The sequence below is a fragment of the Orbicella franksi genome, chromosome 6 (genome assembly GCF_964199315.1).
Source record: "Orbicella franksi chromosome 6, jaOrbFran1.1, whole genome shotgun sequence".
In the NCBI taxonomy this organism is placed as follows: Eukaryota; Metazoa; Cnidaria; class Anthozoa; order Scleractinia; family Merulinidae; genus Orbicella; species Orbicella franksi.
In genome coordinates this window covers 7,408,371-7,428,822 of record NC_138150.1, presented here as the reverse complement: position 1 = coordinate 7,428,822, position 20,452 = coordinate 7,408,371, and the positions used below count along the sequence as shown (strand labels likewise).

Below are 20,452 nucleotides of genomic sequence, written 5' to 3'. Positions count from 1 at the left end.
CCACTCCGCAAATATTGAGACAGTAATATCTCACTTTAGACAGGCTATTAATTATAAAACCGCATGTTTCCGTTTCATTCTTCGTTAATTTCTTCTTTCATTGCGGAATACAGTAGTTTAAAAGCGTCTAACCCATTCTTGCGTCAACAAAACACTTAGGGTCGTATTGATGTATGCAACAGTCAGCCCAATATCAAACATGCCCAAACATTAGATATTGGAACAGATAATTTAAGTCAAGTCAAGCAGAGAAACGGACACAATCTTCTTCCAGGTAAAATAACACTTGTATAAACAATTTTACAGGAGAGTTGACAATTGTACTTGCAGTTTGAACGCTTTCCTGATATTTGTAATTTTATTTCACGTTAGGTCAGACAACGCAACGCATTTTTATGATCAATTAAATTTTGTCGTGATGTAAAAATTTAGCAGTTTCTTCTCATACATGTGCCTGAACTCTACCTATGGCTCAGGTTTAGGTAAGTAGAAGCCTCTAGACTAAGTGACTACAACTCAGTTTTATGTCAGACACAACCCTGTACGGTATGGTTGCATTCAGCTCATACACTTCGGCTCCTTCTCTCTTGAACAACGCAATAAAGATAACTAAGAAAAAAACAGACAGTTAATAAACTGGGAAAATAAGGATTCAGCAACTTTGAAAATGCCAATTCAGGGGAAAATCTTTTACTATATGTCTCCTGGATGTCCCATTGTATATTTACAAGAGACTACGTTTACCCAATTCAGGTTTAGAGGCGAGTCATTCAAGGGTTCACCCGCACGATCCGATCTGAAGCAGTTTTACTTTCGGCGAGTTAACACTTCTCTCGCTATAGATCGATGAAATCTAGAGCCGTGACGATTGAAGTGTCTTCAGTATTAACTGTCGAGTCTTGAATGCATCAATAGGCCATTAAACCGCCTCCATATTATGACCGGAACAACGGTCGTGTACCATTTTTGTTTCTTACAAACCTGGACGAATACAGCACTTGTATAAACCACTCTGGTGATATTGTGTGCTTGATTTGCCGCCGCGAGAAATCGTATTTGTGCTGATGCCGTTATTTTAAAGACCTGTATGTCTAGTCAATAGAGAGCCACGCTTATGCGCGGAAAGTCTTTGTTCCAGAAGGACTGACACCATTTTTCCTCTTATTTCTCGTACATGTGCTAAAGAGATCATTTAGTTCTTAATACAGAAAAAAAATTCTACACATCGCCCAAATGAATTGTCGCATATGAAATCGAAGCTATTGTGGCCCTTGGAATTCAAGTTAAGTATTCACGAACGGCGCACAAAAAATAATTACGGTATAAGAGACTCTAGAGATACAAGTCTCGTAAATTTAACTATCATCTCAGTTCAATAGGAATCCTCTATCGCAAATATTCACTTCGCCAGCTTTAAAACGTCAGTTGAACGCTTTGAAAAAAATTCGTATGGTTTATTTTCCCCAAAGGTTAAGCTTCTATATTAAAAATACATCGTGTTTTTTGTTGATTCTACTTGAGGGCGGAAAGTTCTTAACAAGGTGGATCTATTTTTACTCAAAACAAGGCTTCGAAAATAAGGTCTTTGAGCTGGTAACTGAATATTGGTTAAAACTATAGTTTTACAACATTAAAGCGCGATGAAAAATCAACGCTTATAACAGCCACGAGCGAAAGCGAGAGAAGAAAAGCACCGCAAACATGACTGCGTCTAAATTGTGATTTTCGAAAAATATGTTTGTTCCGGCGCGCAGTTCACGTCTTTTTCAATACTTCTCGCCATTTCTACCAGAACCTAAAATCAGCATCTTTAACAAAGAAAAGCAAAAATTCGCCGAGAACGTGTAGCTTTCATAGAGAAACAAGAGTCGCGTGTACGCGTGGTCGAAAGACGCGTTCGCGCGCGCTATATTCTATGACGCACAAAGCACAAACCTCGATTATTGACTTTGTGTCACTCCTGGGGAGCCAACGCGTATTATCGTCTATTCTTTGTCAAGGTCGAACACCACCGTCACGCAATGAAATTCTCTTCTATAATCGTGCGAGAAACTGCTCAGTTGATTTCCAAACCCTTTCATTTAACTCTACGCTGATCCATGGGGCCGTCAGGAAAGAAAGCAAAGTCGACGGAGCTTTTCCGACACTGTATATTCAATCCAGTCTCCTGCGTGCGAGGCGCTAAAATAATTTCCGTGTGTTTTCTGTGGGAGATAAACTTCTGGTATTCCTGGAGGGCGGTCTACTCAATGAACGCAAAGCTCATAGCGAGTGGACTCAGCTGGTCATATAAAAAAAAAAATTGAAAAAATCATGTTATTGGTGACTCGTTCTTCCTTCTCATTTATTGGAGACTCGGGCCAAAAAAACCCCTGAAATCAATTTGTTATTTTCGCCGTCCAAGGTCCTTGATACCCCAAAACAAAGGCACTTGCGGTGTGGACCCTGCTTCCGTAGATTTCTCGCATAATCTTGAACTCGGGGGAGTTGGAAGTGTCAATGGGAAGAAACAGAAAATTTTATGTGACCCAGATGTTCTCATGGGTGTCAACCTCTGTTACGACGGCTTGCTGCGACTAAAATTGTTTGAATACAAGTTTTATTGAAACAGCCGCAAAGATTGAAAGCGCTCTGTGGGGCGCTTTGACGGTGGGGGCAAAAATACTACGTGATGAATGAGACACCCAGTGAGGTGGCATGGAGCATGCGCCGCCGGGCCCGTAAATGTTCTCAGGCGGCGCACAAGTGACAACATTCAGAACCTTGTAGTGGCTCCAGAGAACGGAGGGTATACGCTGTCTCTTTAGTTTTCTTCCGTTACAGGAGCGCTCCCTGACGGAACAGGCGTTTCGATTCCCAACATGGGGAGCGAAGAGTTCAACCACTTTCGTCCGTCAATCGTCGTGAAAGCGGAACCTCTCGACAGTGGCCCGTTCGAATATACCAGCCTGTCTGAGACAGAGTCTAGGGTTGTGTTTCGAAATTATTATGAGGTACACACGGACGGGAACATCATGGAAAGGACGAGCTCCGTGGAGTCGCTGCACAGTGAAAGTGAGAGTGAACAAGATGTAAGCGCGCCGACTGATAAGAGTGAACGGTCGAACGAGCCGAGTCCGTGCAATGAGGTGAAAAGCGAATACTTCTCGTTCCCGGCTTATCGGGCAGATTGGAAACCAAACACGTCCGGCGCGGACGAGGAAGATTCAGAAGACGGTGAAAACGAGTGCGACCACATGGAAGAGGACAGCAGCGCTTCAGAGGAGGTGCGCAAATCACCGCAAAGCAATGATTCTCGACAGACTTACTCGACGAGCTCTGCGCCTCGCGATCATAACTCGAGCGGGAATGTTAGTCGAGACAGACAGGACATTGTCATCCCTGGAATACCGTCAAACACGCACAACGGGATAAATATAGTCTTCCACAAGCACTGCAATCTGAATATGGACACTCCTGGAAAACTGTACGGCAGGGAAGCGTACTCCCCGAGCGAAGGATATCTAACTCGCGTGGAGAGATACGCGCAAGACTTACCTCCTTCGCTCGTGTTCTCCACGCAAACAGAGCCACAGAGTTTGAATGGCGTTTGCAGCCATCTTGATGTTCAGGAATCTCGTTTGTCAAACTACGATGCAAAAAGCCCAACGTTGCGTTCATCTGTTTTAATTTGTGAATGGATCCAGTTAGAGAAGATGGTTAACCAGGTCTGTGGAATAGGTTTTTATAGAATAGAGGATCTTGTAGCGCATATCACTGATGTACACCTGATCTCTGCCACGCCCGTGGGGTTCGTTTGTTGTTGGAAAGAGTGCATGAGAAATGGATTGCCCTTCAAGGCAAAGTACAAACTAATCAATCACATCAGAGTTCACACGGGTGAAAAGCCCTTTACGTGCAATCAGCCGGGCTGCAGGAAGAGCTTCGCACGAGCGGAGAACCTGAAAATCCACGTTCGCACGCATACGGGCGAGAGGCCGTTCGCGTGCGAATTCAAAGGCTGCGACAAAAGATTCGCGAACTCCAGCGATCGCCGGAAACACATTCACGTTCACACGCTGGAAAAACCGTATCGCTGTAAGTACATTGGTTGCGACAAAAGTTACACGCACCCGAGTTCTCTTAGAAAGCACATGAAAGTTCATGGCTTGAGATCTGAGGAACATTTTAAGGTTGTTCATGGACTTGCTTTAGGAGCCCCTCCAGGTATCTTTCGACAGAGAACCGACATATGAACTCAAAAATTTATTCCTAAATTTCATGACATTTGGAGATCAAGTGCTTTAAAAATTTCGCAAATTTCTGGATTCATGCTTGTTCAAGAGAAAAAGAAAGGAATTTTTGTAATAAAATTTTTCAGACATTGAAATCCGACAGGTATCGCCTTGAATGGCTTTCTCTCAATGTGAAAAATTCAAAACAATTGGTACATGTTCCATTTGCTTCGTTTTGGCTCAGTCTGAATATAAACTCGTAATTGGAAGTTACTTGTTTATAACGTGATCTATGAAATATTATAACTGCAAGAACTGATTCTACAAAATAGACCGATTTAAGTCTTGCTGAACGCCACCAATTTGACCAATTTCCTACAGTGGGTTTAATGCTGTTTTGGCCTGATCTGGCTCATGTATTGATAAAGCCTTGCAAATTTAATTCCGTCGCGTCGTTCTGAGATATATTTAAGCGAAGACACCCGCGTTTTGTTTCGTTTCCATAAAAGCCCTGAAACTCAACTGAATTGGCCTCTTTGATCACAACAAACATTTTTTATAAGGAAGATTATTAACAGGTTTCGGTTAAGAGAGAGTATGGAAGTGTCTCTTACAGTTTTAAAAGAAGCAAAACTTAAGAACTAATAGCCTTGAAATTGATTGTAACTGACTTAAGTTGGTTATCAGCCATAACATCAAGTTACTCTTCGCCTTATCACGTGAAATATTATTATATATGAAAATAATGTCACGAAATGGGCTCTATATTTCAAAACGTTCTCTGAAGAAAGTAATTAATAAAATGAATGCAATAACGCATTTTACACTGTACATGTATGCCTTCTGCGATTTACACCGTTTAATGATACCAAACAAAAAAATCAACGTTGTGCTGGCTAAAGTAAGACAAAGATGTAAGGTGTAAGTACTGGGCCTTACAGAATTCTTTAATCAGAACAATTTGCATTAGAGGAAGTTTAAAGAGCTCTTTTGAGAAAAGAAAATTTCATCAACTGATTTGACATTAGAAAATTGGCCCTGGTCTAAGCTAAATGTATGTAGAGGCTGAACTTCTAGAGTGAAAATACATCACAAAAAAACTAGGCAAGGTTTTGGCTAGTGTGGAAAACATGACAAAATCGATGGCGATTATTCGAATTTCGTCATTTAATTTCTCTTTTATCGAATAACTTGTTTAGATAGAAGTAATTTCCCGAGTAAAATCGCAATTGGTTTCTTTCTGTTCTTGGCCAAAGTCCTTTAGTGTATCAGCCAGAATCAGTGACCTCATTCGGAAACAAGAGGGAAATTACTGACTTATTTGGATAAACGTGAGAATCAGAAAGAGCTATTTTACTTCAAAGAACACTTTTTGTCCTTTTCTTAATTTTATTTTGAAAATAACCTGGGATGATTCGTGTCAAAGCAACTAAATTAATCGGCAAACAATACCTAAGTATCGAGGGCACTTTATCCGGCGCGTTCGGTCAGCTCTGCGTTTTGCCTTAGGCTAAACGAGATTTCTGCCAATGATGGAGAGAAATTTAATGACTCTTTAAGCCATAGTAATGGATGTTTGGCTATCGCGAAGAGATCGCGTGACTCGCGAGTCATTGTCGCGACACACGCAAAACACTTCACCAATGGGGGTACATTATAGGGGAATATGATATTACGAGTTGTCGGCTTCCGGGCTTTACCGCCCACCAAACGCGCGACGGGCAACCTCTATTTGTCGACGCGGAGAGATTTTATCGTAATTCCGTCGGTCACGGGGCGAGTCTAAAGGGTTTTTTTAGCTAAAAATTACCTCGAATAAGGCACAGGGATACTGTGAACTCAACAGGCAGAGCCAAAATTCTCATCTCCCGCTTAGAGCGATATTGCGTTTTGTTTACACCTTTGCCTTGGGAATAAATTATCGCCCCGGGAGGCAAGCTGTCAACTGCTGAGTTCTTAGTCAACACAAGGTTATTAATTTGGCGGGAGGTTTGCCGGCCGAGCCAATGATTTCGTCCCATTACGGCCCTTCGGAAGTGGTCTTGCTATCTCCTTTCATGTGAAGAAAACAAACTCTTTGCTAGTTGACGCGTTTGTCAGACGTATATCAAATGAGACAGGTATAATTTGTCGCTTTGACAGCAGCCATGCTGGAAGAAAAGGTCGGAATATTAGAAATTTCACAATTTCCTGCAACAGTTTGACCACCTAGGAAGAAGCGTGCATAAAATGTAATCGGTTGTGTGTTTACGCGCAGGTTGTGAAACGGGTAGTTGTGTACCATTGTAAACCGTTCAAGTTTTTTTTTTCTTCTGCTCTCATTTTCGTGCCATATGCTTTCATTGTGTAAGGAAAGCGCTACGGCTGGTGTATATTGGCCAAAACCAAAAATTCCTTTCAGTCTTGCCCGTTTTCAGTTGCATGAGCAGGCTAGTAAACAAAGAGCCCTCTGGTTGCTGTGACAGGCGTATATTGCGCGGGGAGGGAAACCCTTGTTTGCAAGCAACATTCTGTGACTGCAAGGGGGGATTTTACACTTTGCGCTGCAGTTAAATTCATCTGCCGCTACAATAGCAAGTTTACACGAAAAAGAAGAATAATCGGCCATATCGGGAGCTGGACTGCTAAATATTTGATAACTTGAGTGTTTTCGACTCAATTATTGCTACGATTAATTTTGTAAGTACCCACAAAAAGCGCGATATTTCACAAAGCACGACATAATGCTCCTCTGCGGGTCAGTCGGTCGACAAAAGCGTTACCACTAATTTCGCAAGGAAAATATAGCTTATCACTTGTTTATCACTTTAAACCTATTTAGTAAAACATAATTATATTTTATCAGTATCCGGTCTGCGTGTTAAGGGAGAGTTTTGAAACTGATGTGTCTGATATTGATATATTAATGTTTCTCTTACGCAAGGCAAGCTAACAAATAATAATGAAAACAAAAAAAAAAAAACGTGGTTTAAAAATTGTCGATAATTTTAGTTACCGTAATGATACAAAGAAAACCAGCCAAAAGAAGATAATTAAGCGATAAAAATCGAAAACAGAACTAGCGCTGCAGTCAATGAAACTTGGTTTAACGAACCTCTACACGTAAACGGTACGGAACAGAACCCGTCTATACCGAAATTCTTGTTTTCGGAGCCCTAAACGTACTAAAATCTACGCCCCAATATAGCGAATAAATGTCCCACAAGCCATGGGGTGAAAGAAAGATAATTCATGTATTCCCTCCCCATAATAGAGCACACATTTTTGCGGATGCAAGCCAAGAAAGGAGGTAATATACCTTGGACTCGACAATTTTCAATTTTCTAGCATCTAACTGTTTTCTTTAAGTTTTGTGATATACACAGACTGATGTTGGGTGAGCCAATTAACGTAGCACCGTTCAAAACAAATACGAACTATCGATAAAACGAACATTTACGTTATTTTTCGCCAGTTCGGTTATAAAGATTCACAGCGCTACCATCTGATATCAGCAGATATATACTGGTTTCTATACTCTTTTTCAAAACTACGCAATAACAACAGGGGTGGTGTGCCACTGGAAAGGCGGGTTCCATGCGGAATAGCCTCGTCGCATTCTCAAATGGAAATCCGGGAGGATGGTACCTCCCAATAATCGAGTATATGGCTATGCCCTGCCCAAAAGAAGTTTTTCAGTTTGTAGGTACATTAATTAAAGCGTAGGGTTTTTCCTAGTTGAAGTATAAAAGGGCGTATGAAAAATTGTTATTCTGAGACAGTTAAAAGGGTATTTGAAATATCTCGCTGAGGTTTATTGATGACGAGGAGGCTTTGGGGTTTGAACCGAACGATTTGGAGATTTTCTAGGGTAGCCTCAGTAATACTCTGATGGACCTTTTCAGCAGTCGGTAAAATTATGCTGTAGGTAGGCAAAAGGGGTACCATTTCCGGCTTATGGACGATGTCAGAAATGGTTACCTTGTCGGTGACTGAAAATAGGGAAAGCGTTTGTTTCTCGAGGTGGTGCTACTTTGTTGAGTATACCCCCCCCCCCGGCCCCTCCTTCCTGTCTATGGATGGAAATCTGGTATGGGGCCTTTTTGTGGTAGGGTTCCTCTCCCACGCATCATTCACTTTTCCGTTTATTGGGAGTCAACTGCATGCTGAGCTGAATAGTTTTATGATCTTATCACTCCCAAGCGGAAATGCGCAGCTGGAAAAGCTCAGTGTCTAGAGAAACCTCGCTATTCGGCGGGTCTCCATAGAATCTCCATATCATATCCATCTGGTATACGTTTAAGCTCTGAGCAGGAGGTTCTGAATCACTCAAGAACTTTCTACTTCAATATGTTTTCCTTTTCAGTATTCATAACAAAATATCGTCATGTATGTACGTGTAAGTTTTTGCATCGTGAAGTGAGTCACGTTTCATTGGGTTTTCTTTTCCAGGCGGGGATTCCTTTTAAAAAAACTGTGTGGGGTATACTTGTCGTAAAAAGCATTTTTAAAGGAAAAAATAGTAAAATAATCCCTCTTGGAGCGTGGGTATCAGTTAGTACTAGTTTAAAAAAAACCAAAAGGTATGTAGATGGTAAAAAGTGACAGCAGAAGCGACACTATTCAAGCCGAAAAAAGAAAGAAAGAAAGACAGAAAGAAAGAAAGAAAGAAAGAAAGAAAGAAAGACAGACAGACAGACAGACAGACGGACAGAAAGAAAGAAAGAAAGAAAGAAAGAAAGAATACATGAATACACCATTTTGTCTCATTTTCATGTTCTCGGTATCGGACTGGAACTGGAACTAGCTTGCAAGTGAGGCTAATGCAGTCAAATGCAAATGACATTGACCCCCTCCCCCACATCCATTGCAATCTAGTTCCGGTCTGCTACCGAGAATACGAAGGTTTTGGTGTTTTGGGGTGGATTTCGAGCAGACTCTAGTCAGTGTTTAGTAGTATCTCGTGACGCCGAAATTGCGGCTGGTAATTAAGCCTAAGTCGGGTGTCTCTAGACATGTTATGTTCAGTTTGAATTATTTGTTTCAGTTGTTTGCTCGGCCCCACTAGCCTTTGTGCTATGAACACTGCCGAAGATAAATAAAGATGATGATGATGATGATGATGATGATTAATATTATTATTATTATTATTATTACTATTATTATTTAGATCTTCTAGAGCCGCTAGAACGTGCCACAAGCCACGCCCTTATTCATGCTGTCACAGGACACACCGGCACGCCAGCTGAGCGTGGTTTGTTACCATTACCGGTAAGGATGGGTGGTCTTAGGATCACAAACCCATGTCATATTGCAGCCTCGGAATACGAAGCTTCAACCGCGATAACTGAACCACTAGTCGCGCAGACGCACGAGCTCTGGGACGAGCATACAATTAGAACACTGCAGCAATGTAACCGTAGAGTTAAGGATGAACGCCTTAGAGAAAACCTGCAGGAAGTGAAGAATGCCCTTCCTGAACAAACTAAGAGAGCTGCCGACCTTGCTGCGGAGAAAGGGGCATCTAGCTGGCGTACAGTCATTCCAGTTAAAGATGTGGACATCACTCTAAATAAGAGGGAATTCAAGCACGCCATTCATTTGAGATATGATTGGCAAATAAGCGACACCCCGTCTACCTGTGCGTGTGGAGATGTTTTTGATGTACACCACGCCATGGTGTGCACGCGTAGAGGCTTCATCATTCAAATACATAATGAGCTGCGTGATTTCAAGTTGGAAGCCAAAATGCTAAAGGTGGTATGCAATGACGTCCAAACTGAGCCGGTACTTCTGGAGATAAACGGAGCAGTGCTGACACCCAGTGCGAACAGAGCAGCGGATGCCCGGCTTGACATTCATGCTCGTGGCTTCTGGGATCGGCAAGGCTCTGCCTTTTTTGATGTTAGGGTTTGTTACCCGAATGCAGAGTCTTATAGAGGCTTCGCCACAAAACAAATCTACCGCCAGAATGAGAGTAAGTAGAAGAGAATGTACGCTAGCAGGGTGTTCGAAGTCGAACAAGGCTCCTTTACTCCACTGTTATTTACTACCACCGGAGGAATGGCAGATGAATGCAAGAGGTGTCACAGTAGACTGGCTGAAATCTTATCAACCAAAAAGGGAGAGGTTTATAGTACTACAAAGTCATGGATTCGCGCCAGTCTCATTCGCCCTCTTGAGGTCTGCGCTGCTATGCTTGAGAGACTCACGTTGTACGTGAAGAATCCCGCTGAACATTACAAATAACGACTTTGAAATCCACGAGGAACTAGCGAGATTTTAGGATTAGAACGTTTAATATTCTTCACATCTAGGATTAGTAGCGGCTTTGAATCGGTAGGAAACTAGCAAGATTTTAGGAATATAACTTTTAATATTCTTCATGTTTAGGATTAGTAGGGCCTTTGACATCGATAACTGAGGAACTAGCAAGATTTTAGTATTTTAGTATTATTATTATTATCATTATTATTATAATTACTATTATTATTATTATTATTATTATTATTATTGTTATTCTTTTATCCCGAATTTCCCCCGATCTAGGGAACCAAGAACATAATTTTAACACAAACTTAATATGAAAAGAAGATATTTGATGATGTAAATTGTTACTTTTATTTTTAAATTTTTGACATTCTTCTTAACGAGTTATCTTCCGTGTGTTATTATTTTTCCTTTATTTAACTTTTTTAGTCATTTTTTAATTTAATTTTACACATTTTACTCATAATTATTATATTAATAATAATAATAATAATAATAATAATAATAATAATAATAATAATAATAATAATAATAATAATAACATCCAACACGTTTAATATACAAAATAAGTAATGGTAATAGGACCGAGAGGAATCCAATTCGGTCTGTAATCATACGAGTGATAACAAAATCGGACGACCGCGCAGCGGGAGTCTGATTTGTTTATCACGAGTATGATTACAGACCGAATTGACGACACGACGTCTTATTATCAATAAATCATAAAAATTAGAATTTCCAAGAAAAGAAGAATAGGCAAGTTGTGAAATAAAGGGAAAATTTGCATTAAAAGACTGACAAAGGAGGGGTAAATTGTTTAATGCTGCTCTGAAATTGAGATTGGTTGATTTAAACTACAACTTTAAATGTGATTGGTTGATTTAAACTAAAACTTTGAATGTGATTGGCTTATTGAACTGTCCAATAACAAACCGTCCAGTAACAAACTGTCCGATTACAAACTGTCTGATAACAACTTCGCAAGTGAATTATTGGAAAATAGGAGTTTTTTAAACCAATCACAATCGAGGAAATTGTAATTTGTATGATTAGGAAAAAATATATGAAATAGTGCTCCCGGCCTAGTGTGAATGCCCCCTCATGTGCGATAACTTGTCGTTCAGCGTGTTTTAATTGATGATTCGAGTAGGAGAAAATAAGCCTTTCTATTTCTTTAAATCGCTCCTTGGACACGATCTGAAGGTTTGCGATGCAAGTAAATTAATGGTGTAGAGCTGTTGCAAAACAAACAATTTCCGTCTGGCAAGTCAATAAATCATCAGTACTTGATCGAGTAGTTCGAATTAGTTTAGACAAGAAACTATATGCCATGTTTAACCATGGGAAATCGTGTCAGTACGCTTGTCTTTCACGCAATGAATTGAATAAAGAAATCAGAAACTTATGTAGACTTTTTACAGTTCCATATTTTTCGGTCTACACGAAGAGTTTGAACGCCACTATCTTGGTTTTCTATGAATGGAAAAAAAATTTGAGAAGAGAAAAGAAGGCCCTACCCCAGGGACAGGTACTCTCCCAGTTTTCGCTCGCCATTGAAAAAAAAACAAAAAACAAAAAACAAAAAAACATTAAGGTGGTAATCAACCTCTTCAACCCTGACACTGTAAAATAAGGGACCGTCACGTGATAACAATTGGCAGGAATGGATTCGAGGGGATACCTTGTGTGTTCCCTCCCGACATCACTACTTAAAAGGTTAAAGTTGCAAGCCTTCGCTCATTGCAGTCATTCGCGTTTCTTTCTTCTTTTTTTCTTACATATTCGGAGCTGAAACCAGTTAATTCTTATTTTATTTATTTATTTATTTATTTATTTATTTATTTTTTACCTTTTTGTCTTTCTAGGTTATTTCTTTATTTAATTATATATATATTTTTTGATGTTCTGGGATGTTCCGGGATGTTCCATGTTCCTCGCTTTGTTGACGTCCGTCCATGCGGTCACGGGATGTGTCGAGTATGGCCCAATCTCCCTCGACCTCGTGCTTCGCACCTTGGTCAGCGGTTTAAAGTAATCGGTGAAAGTCGGAGATTGATTTTCCTGTGATCTTGCATCCCTGTGAAAAAAATGGAAATTCCTCATTTCAAGCACAGATTGGACCCGGAAAATATCGAGGAAAGTATCAAACCAGTTCTGAATCAGATCAGACCAGAATGGAACCTGAACGAAGTCAAATTTAAGCAGTTTGATGAGGGCATCAGCAACATGTTGGTGGGTTGCAACATGCCGGGATTGGATGCCGGCGAAATGATTCTCTTCCGAGTTTTCGGAAATAAAACCGAGCTCTTTATAGATCGCGAAAAGGAGCTGGAAACCTTTCAGATTCTGCATTCCAAGGGCTACGGACCTCCAGTTTACGGCACATTGGAGAATGGCCTAGCTTACGGATTCCTAGCTGGAGATGTTCTCGACACGGATACGATAGCGGACTCGCATATTTCTTCTCTTTGTGCCCGGCACATGGCTCAATTGCACGCGATCAAAATCAATCACGAGAACTCACGACATAAAGCAGAGCCGATGTTGTTCAATGGAATGATGAAGTATTTTAATCTTCTACCGGAAAAATTCGAAGACCCGGTAAAAAACGAAAGGTGAGACGTGGAAGGGGGAGGGGGTGGGGGAGAGTGTGAGCAGGGGGTGACATAGAAGTTGTTTATTAAGACACTGTTTATATTGATTCAATCAATCAGTCAATTATATTAAAAGGCGACTGATTTGTCCACAATGTTTTTTTTTATTATTATTTTTAGATTGCAATCATTGATTGTGTTGTGAGTTGTGGAGGGGGTGGGGCTGGGGGTGGTGGTTGGGTTACCAGTCGTTTAGTCCCTAACTGTTTAACCCCCAACCAGAAGTCATTTAGCACCCAACCAGAAGTTGAAAACACTGTCTTTCTCTTGTTCTTTAAGTGTGACTGGTGGCTAATTGACTTCTGGTAAGGTGCTAACCAGCTAGGGGCTAGTCAACTTGGGGGCTAAATGACTTACACTTTAGTGGTTGGGGAGCTGTTGGAAAGTGGAACCCTCTCTATGGAGAGCCAGTTAATATCGATACTGGCTTATTACATATACAGACAGTTTGTCTGTCTTGGCTTGACAACTAATATTTTATAATTCTTCACTGATTATTTATGGACTGCATGACTGAGTTTATTTTTCACAAATATTATGTTCCACTCGTAACCTGTCCAGAAATAACAGCTTCTTATAAGATATTGTGATTTTCCATTTAAAAGTTAAAGTAAAGTGTGTTTTTAAGACCACAATATTTTAATTGAAAGATTCATTAATTTATATTGCTTTTACACACAAGGTTTGAAAAGCAAGCTCCTAGTAAAGCTAAGCTAAAGGAAGAGATTGATCACCTCAAGATGGTCCTCTTAAAACATAACTGTCCAGTGGTCTTCTGTCATAATGACATGCTCTGTAAGAATATAGTCTATGATAAAACTAAAGGTAGGTCATATAATTTTATGATGTAGCGTTTACACATTATTTTTATTATTTACTGAATGCCTTTGTCCATTATAGCAAACAAAAAAAGAACTTGTGCAATATCCAGCCAATTTGACCTCATGCTTAGTAACTTTTGAAAATATTTATTAATATTGAATTGTATGTGACTGTGCAGTGTTAACTCGGGCGAACTGTAATTTGTGTTTTTCCAGACATTGTTCTAAGTATTGACTACGAGTACGCCAGTATGAACTTCCTCCCTCATGACATTGGAAACCACTTCTGCGAATATGCAGGTATCCATATATTAATGATTTTTTTAACTGTAGGCAAGAGTTAAAGCTGCAATATTTTAAATTAAATGAAATTATACAGACTCTTTCCATGGCATGGGTCTTAACTTGTCCATATAATAGGCCCTTTGCAGCTAAGCCATCACATGACCTATTTTTCATAAAATTATGGGCTATAACTTAATGAATGCCAGAAATGGAATTTAAGCATTTTGGAAATATCAACATGGCCAAGTTTGAGGTCCCCATCATTTATAAGAAGGAGATTTTATGATGGTCTGAATTTTTAAAAGAAAAAGATTTGTATGGAAAAAGTTGCTGGAGAGCAAGGTCTTGCTCAAGAGACTGAGATCTCAAACAATGTAAAATGTAAGCATTCAACACAGTACAGAGCCAAGCAATAATGATGCAAATGGCATCACTTTTTGTGCCCAAAATGTGAAACACACGCAAACATCAGATTTGTAGTGATTTGTATCGAACAGCTTCAAGTAAAATTCAAAACAAAAGTTGTTGCTGGCCTTGGTCAGTCCATATTGGGAAAGACAGTGCCCTCTGGTCTTGAGTAGCAGGCTTAGGGCCATGCTCAAGGCCTTGAACACAGTTCTTCCCAATATGGACCTTGCGGTCAGCAGATAACATAAATTAATTCAATCAATAATATTGTTTAAAAATGTGTCCTTAGTCAGGAGAGGCTGAGAGTTAAATGTATTTGTTTTCCTTAGGTGTAGATGAAGTGGACTACAATTTATATCCTAAAAGGGAACATCAGTTAAAATGGATTGCTGTTTACCTTGAAGAAACTGCCAGGTTGAGAGGTACATGCATGCATGACACACTAAATGTTGAAATCACAGAGATGCCAATATAAAAAGATTGCCAATTTTACCTTTTTGACCCAAAGAAAAAGTTGCTCAAAGGAGAGCTCCACCAATTCAACCACAAAAATGCATCACAAATCCAATCATTTAATCCCAAAAATGTGCCAAAATATGTCTGAAACATTTATCTAACGTGCTTCCCTTTGTATTGTCTGTGAGATTTGACCCGTGCGGGAGACCAGGTGATTCTGTCTTTATAATTGAAGGGGTGAGTGCAAAACCATGCTAAGTGACGATTTGGGTGAAAAAAAAAATTTTCGCGAAAGGGCTTGAATTTTTGCATGCGGTCTTCAATGTAATAGAAAAACGTGGTCCTGTATTTTTGTCGCTGGTTTTTGCTTCGTTTATAAAGACGCCGCTAGGAAAACCGAGTGGTTTTTCTGCATACGCAATATCTCGAAAACGAAGCGAAGCTTAGCGGAAAAACTACGGGACATTGTTAAACATACCTAAACAAAACTGTATGGGAAATTTGGAGCGTTTTCGACAAAGTTCACTTTTGATTAAAATACCTAGCGCCCTTTTCCCGCCGAGGTCTTCAAATAAACGAAGCCGGGCCTTTGTTATGATAAACAGAGCCGACCCTTTGTTATAATAGCCAAGCCAAGCCTTTGTTATAAGTCGAAGTCTCGCCTCGGTTTATTATAACAAAGGATCGGCCCGCCGCGACCGCAAGGACTTTGATTTTACTTAGAAACCAGCAAAATGTCAATTTCACGCAACTTATAGAAGCTCAAATTTATTGATTTCAGGTCAAAAGTGGTTAAAACGTTGACTCATGTTAACGCGCGACGGCAAGGATGTTGATTTCTCTTAGAGAGCAGCAAAATGTCAATTTCACGCAACGTAAAAGCTCAAAAATGTCGATTTCAGGACAAAAAAGGTTTAAATGTTGATTTCATGTTAACCCGTGACGGGAAGGTTGTTGATTTCACTTAGAAAACAGCAAAATGTTGATTTCACGCAACGTATACGCTCAAAAATGTTGATTTCAGGTCTAAATAGGTAAAAATGCTGATTTCACGTTAACGCGTGACGGCAAGGATGTTGATTTCACTTAGAAAACAGCAAAATGTTGATTTAACGCAGCGTATAAGCTCAAAAATGTTGATTTCAGGACGTCTAGGTCAAAATGTTGATTTCACGTTAACGCGTGACGGCAAGGATGTTGATTTCACTTAGAAAACAGCAAAATGTTGATTTCACGCAGCGTATAAGCTCAAAAATGTTGATTTCAGGTCTAAATAGGTCAAAATGCTGATTTCACGTTAGCGCTTGACGGCAAGGATGTTGATTTCGCTTAGAAAACAGCAAAATGTTGATTTCACGCAGCGTATAAGCTCAAAAATGTTGATTTCAGGTCCAAATAGGTCAAAATGCTGATTTCACGTTAGCGCTTGACGGCAAGGATGTTGATTTCGCTTAGAAAACAGCAAAATGTTGATTTCACGCAGCGTATAAGCTCAAAAATGTTGATTTCAGGTCTAAATAGGTCAAAATGCTGATTTCACGTTAGCGCTTGACGGCAAGGATGTTGATTTCACTTAGAAAACAGAAAAATGTTGATTTAACGCAGCGTATAAGCTCAAAAATGTTGATTTCAGGTCTAAATAGGTGAAAATGTTGATTTCACGCAACGCGTGACGGCAAGGATGTTGATTTCACTTAGAAAACAGCAAAATGTTAATTTCACGCAACGTATAAGCTCAAAAATGTTGATTTCAGGTTTAAATAGGTAAAATATGGCGGCCGGAAAATAGTGTTAACATCTGGAACTTACTTTGGTTATCTGGGACAATGACTATCTGCACTGAACAAATAAACATCAAATAAGCACTTTTCCAAATACAGCAACGTCTTAAATGGCTAAAAATCACGAGATAAATACATATTTTTCGACAAACGCGATCGTAGCTTTATGTCACGCACCGCCTAACAGTTTAACAAATTAACCCTTCTGCGCAACGTACGGGTCTCCATACATCTGCATGTCCGCTGATCCCAGAAGTTCAAAACACTACAAATCATGCCGATATGAAATAAAATCAAAGTAACCTGGATCACAGATCTATGTTACAATCGATCGCTACTTGTTGGCCATTATTATCTTTAAATGAAAAAAGCCGAAACAATCTAGTTACCAGTTCGAGAAACGCGAGCAGAACGTGATCGCAATGCATGCCGGGAAGGGTCTTTACACCTCGTGCGCGGGAAAACATGGCGGTCGATACAAGACAAATTTTATCACTCAAAAACCAGTTCTCGCTTTCCAAACTTTGACACTAGCAACGCTTGGCAAATGGGCCACAACTCACGAGAGGGTATTTTTCTTGGGCAAGAACTGCTCTTGGACTTTGCTGCCTGGCTCGATCTGACTTCGAACGCCGATAACACGATTACGGTATATCAGCTACCTTCGAAGTTTCAGAACACATTTTGATTCTTTAAAACGTGCTGATGACTTACGGGTTTATCGAGGCTTTATGATGCCTCTCAACCACCAGGCAGGCACACAAGGTACTTTAACACAATGCTTAAGATATTAGTTGACAGAGCTCTAATGCGGCACATCTCTTTTTAGTTCGATGGTATTTCGTTTGTCGCTCGATCGATTCACGTGTTGTACTCACGTCACAATAGCCGATGTAAACAATCTGTTCCCAGATTTCCGCTCTGTATATGCTGTGAGATTTGATTTTGACTTCATACACTATAAACAGTCTGCCTGTTTGCTGTTCAACAAATAAACTCCTAAAGACATGGCTAGGAAAAGCCAAGTATTTTTGCATACGTTATAACTCGAAAACGAAGCAAAAACCAGCGACTAAAATACAGGGCCGCGTTTTTCTATTACATTGAAGACCACATGCAAAAATTCAAGCCCTTTCGCGAAATTTTTTTTTTCACCCAAATCGTCACTTAGCATGGTTTTGCACTCACCTGTTCAATTATTATCTGGGAGACTCCCATGTTGACATAATCAGAGGCTGTGATGATTGGTTCAAAGAGCTTCAAACACGTTCGGAAAAATAGTTATTAATAGCTTGACTGTTTAATTTCCTTATATAATACTTCATGGTAACAGCTTTATCGTCATGTTGTCTTCAGAGTGACATCATCAATTGGATAAATCTTCATGTAGTGTAGGCCTTCAAATGGCAACTTCCAGAAGCTTGACAAGATGGGCCATTAGCAGATGATTGCATTTTTTTTTTCCAATTTTCACCATTTTTTTTTTAAATTTTCACCAAAGCTGATCAATTATTTTCCTTGACTGGTTGACAAAAATTTATTTTCTGACAAACTAAGTTCCCACGTTTTTCTACAGCACTGTACTACCCACCAATTCATGAGTTCAGTGTAAGGTACACACAAAGTTTGGCTTAGGGCAGGGTACTAATTGCATTTACTAAATCAAGTATGAAGTTGTAGACCACCTAATTGTCATGTACATAATGGTTATTATAATGCACTGAAAAGTTTCCTCTCCATGTAAAACTGAATATTAGTATTGTGTTCTGTTCCAAAGGTGAGGTGAATCCTAAAATTGCTGATGCAGAAATAGAAAAATTGTATGTACAAGCCAATCATTTTGCCTTGGTAAGTTCGTGGTCCTGATCAACTACATAATTATTACCAATGATATCACAACTTAGTCAAATAGTGGAATGTGAGATCTTACATTGTGCACAAGATTCTTCTCTGTGCCCCTGCTAAACAAAATATTTTTAAATAATGATTCTCAAGAAAACAAGTCCATGAGTGTTGCTGAGTTGTCCTTGAAAAGGAAGGTCTGACATCTGTATTACAACTTACAATGGATAGGAAGATAGGACTCCTTATTCCTTGCTGTGATCCTAGTTTTTGTTTTTGCAAATGACTGCAATGAGTTGGGTACAGTTGTAAAAGGTTGCCTAATGACTCTAGTCTAATGACCCTGAGTCACTGAAGACTTATCTGCTTCGACAATCATATTTCCTTATTGTTTCATCATCATACAGGCAGCTCATTTCTATTGGTCTATGTGGGCTTTGGTTCAAGCGCATTTCTCTGCCATTGACTTTGATTTTCTTGGGTAAGTATTGCAAAGCAGTGACTCATGACATTACCATAGGCCTAATTTGAGCTCTTGAGGATCTCATAATCATGGACTCTCATTACAGTCATGTAAGATAATGTATACATCAGGCCAAGTGGTCCATACTGTGAGAGCTTATCCTTGTTTCCAAAGCATTAATTAACCAACTAGGAGTATAATTCTCTACTCCTTCTTGAAGAGATGCTAGTCCATCAAGGGGCTAACTCCCAGGATTAAATTTGCCAGTACCCATTTATACACCTGGCTTGAGATGGGAGAGACACTGCAAAAGTAGTGTCTTGCCCAAAAACACAATGGAATGACCCCAGGGTCCAGTGTACTATAACCATTAGAACGTTACAAGTCCCCTGCTACATACAAGTAGTAGGTGGAGAAGTATTTGACAAAATTATATAAAAGGAGGGGAAGAGGGTAGCTAAAGACCAAGAAAGATGGAAGCTAGTAGTCAGGGCCCTATGTTCCACAGCGAAAAATAATCAATGAAATTCTGCAAGATTCAATATAATTATACACTGTATTATAAATATTACATCAATGAGCACTACTGGTTCATTATTAAGAAAGGCATTAATTTTTGTTTCTTTATATCAAGTTATGAAACACAAGTGGAAGCTTGTTTCTGAAGAATCCGTTAAGCCTAATTAGAGTTGGTGTATGTGAGAGATGGAACCTGCTAATCAGTCTCATTTCTGTGAAGATGCTCTTTTAAAATCATTTTAATCTGTAAAAGATGTTTCTTTTTATAATGTTTTTGGCTCAATCAGGTATGGAATAACCCGCTTCAATGAGTACTTCAGAAGAAAAGATGAGTTTTTGGCACTGCAGTATGATAATTAATGGACAAGAACTCAGAGCAGCACTTGTAGAGCAGGGAAAGAAAGCATTCTACATGTACCCGAGGACATGACCAAGAGTGCCAAATAATTATTTATTGTAATCAATGACATATTACACATCCATATGATTACAAAGTTCAGGAGATGGAATCAGACCATTTGGTCTGATGGTCTCCAGTAGATCTGATTCTTACAATACATGTAACTAGTTTTAACATCTGGCTGCATACACTATGTTAATAGACATTGTTGCAATTCAACTGAAAGTATAAGTAGTACCTTTTTGTGGTGGTGTTTTTTTTTTTCCTCTATTCCGCAAGCTTTTATACTTTGTTAACTTACCGGTAGTTACTGAAAGTGGCAATAAAAGAATCATAAGACTTTATCCAAGACTAGCCTCG

The 20,452-nt window shown here is 39.6% G+C and overlaps 2 protein-coding genes across 2 annotated transcripts; both read left to right on the top strand.

Moving 5' to 3' along the window:
* Nucleotides 1–1,526: 1,526 nt before the first annotated feature.
* LOC145490730 (uncharacterized) lies at nucleotides 1,527–7,050 on the top strand. The gene has a single exon (XM_081469821.1). It carries the CDS (start codon nucleotides 2,862–2,864, stop codon nucleotides 4,233–4,235), a length of 1,374 nt encoding a protein of 457 aa, XP_081325947.1. The 5' UTR covers nucleotides 1,527–2,861; the 3' UTR covers nucleotides 4,236–7,050.
* Nucleotides 7,051–12,002: 4,952 nt separating this feature from the next.
* LOC145491467 (putative ethanolamine kinase) lies at nucleotides 12,003–20,343 on the top strand. Its single transcript, XM_081470709.1, has 7 exons — nucleotides 12,003–13,078; nucleotides 13,800–13,942; nucleotides 14,155–14,238; nucleotides 14,961–15,053; nucleotides 18,646–18,716; nucleotides 19,118–19,191; nucleotides 19,980–20,343. The coding sequence occupies exons 1-7, from the start codon at nucleotides 12,552–12,554 to the stop codon at nucleotides 20,050–20,052; spliced, it is 1,065 nt and encodes a 354-aa protein (XP_081326835.1). The 5' UTR covers nucleotides 12,003–12,551; the 3' UTR covers nucleotides 20,053–20,343.
* The last annotated feature ends 109 nt before the right edge of the window (nucleotides 20,344–20,452 follow it).

Coding starts and splice junctions, on each gene's coding strand:
- LOC145490730 (XM_081469821.1), top strand. CDS start 2,862: ATGGGGAGCGAAGAGTTCAACCACTTTCGTCCGTCAATCGTCGTGAAA.
- LOC145491467 (XM_081470709.1), top strand. CDS start 12,552: ATGGAAATTCCTCATTTCAAGCACAGATTGGACCCGGAAAATATCGAG. Junction 13,079..13,799: donor GACCCGGTAAAAAACGAAAG/GTGAGACGTGGA, acceptor TTTACACACAAG/GTTTGAAAAGCAAGCTCCTA. Junction 19,192..19,979: donor ATTGACTTTGATTTTCTTGG/GTAAGTATTGCA, acceptor TGGCTCAATCAG/GTATGGAATAACCCGCTTCA.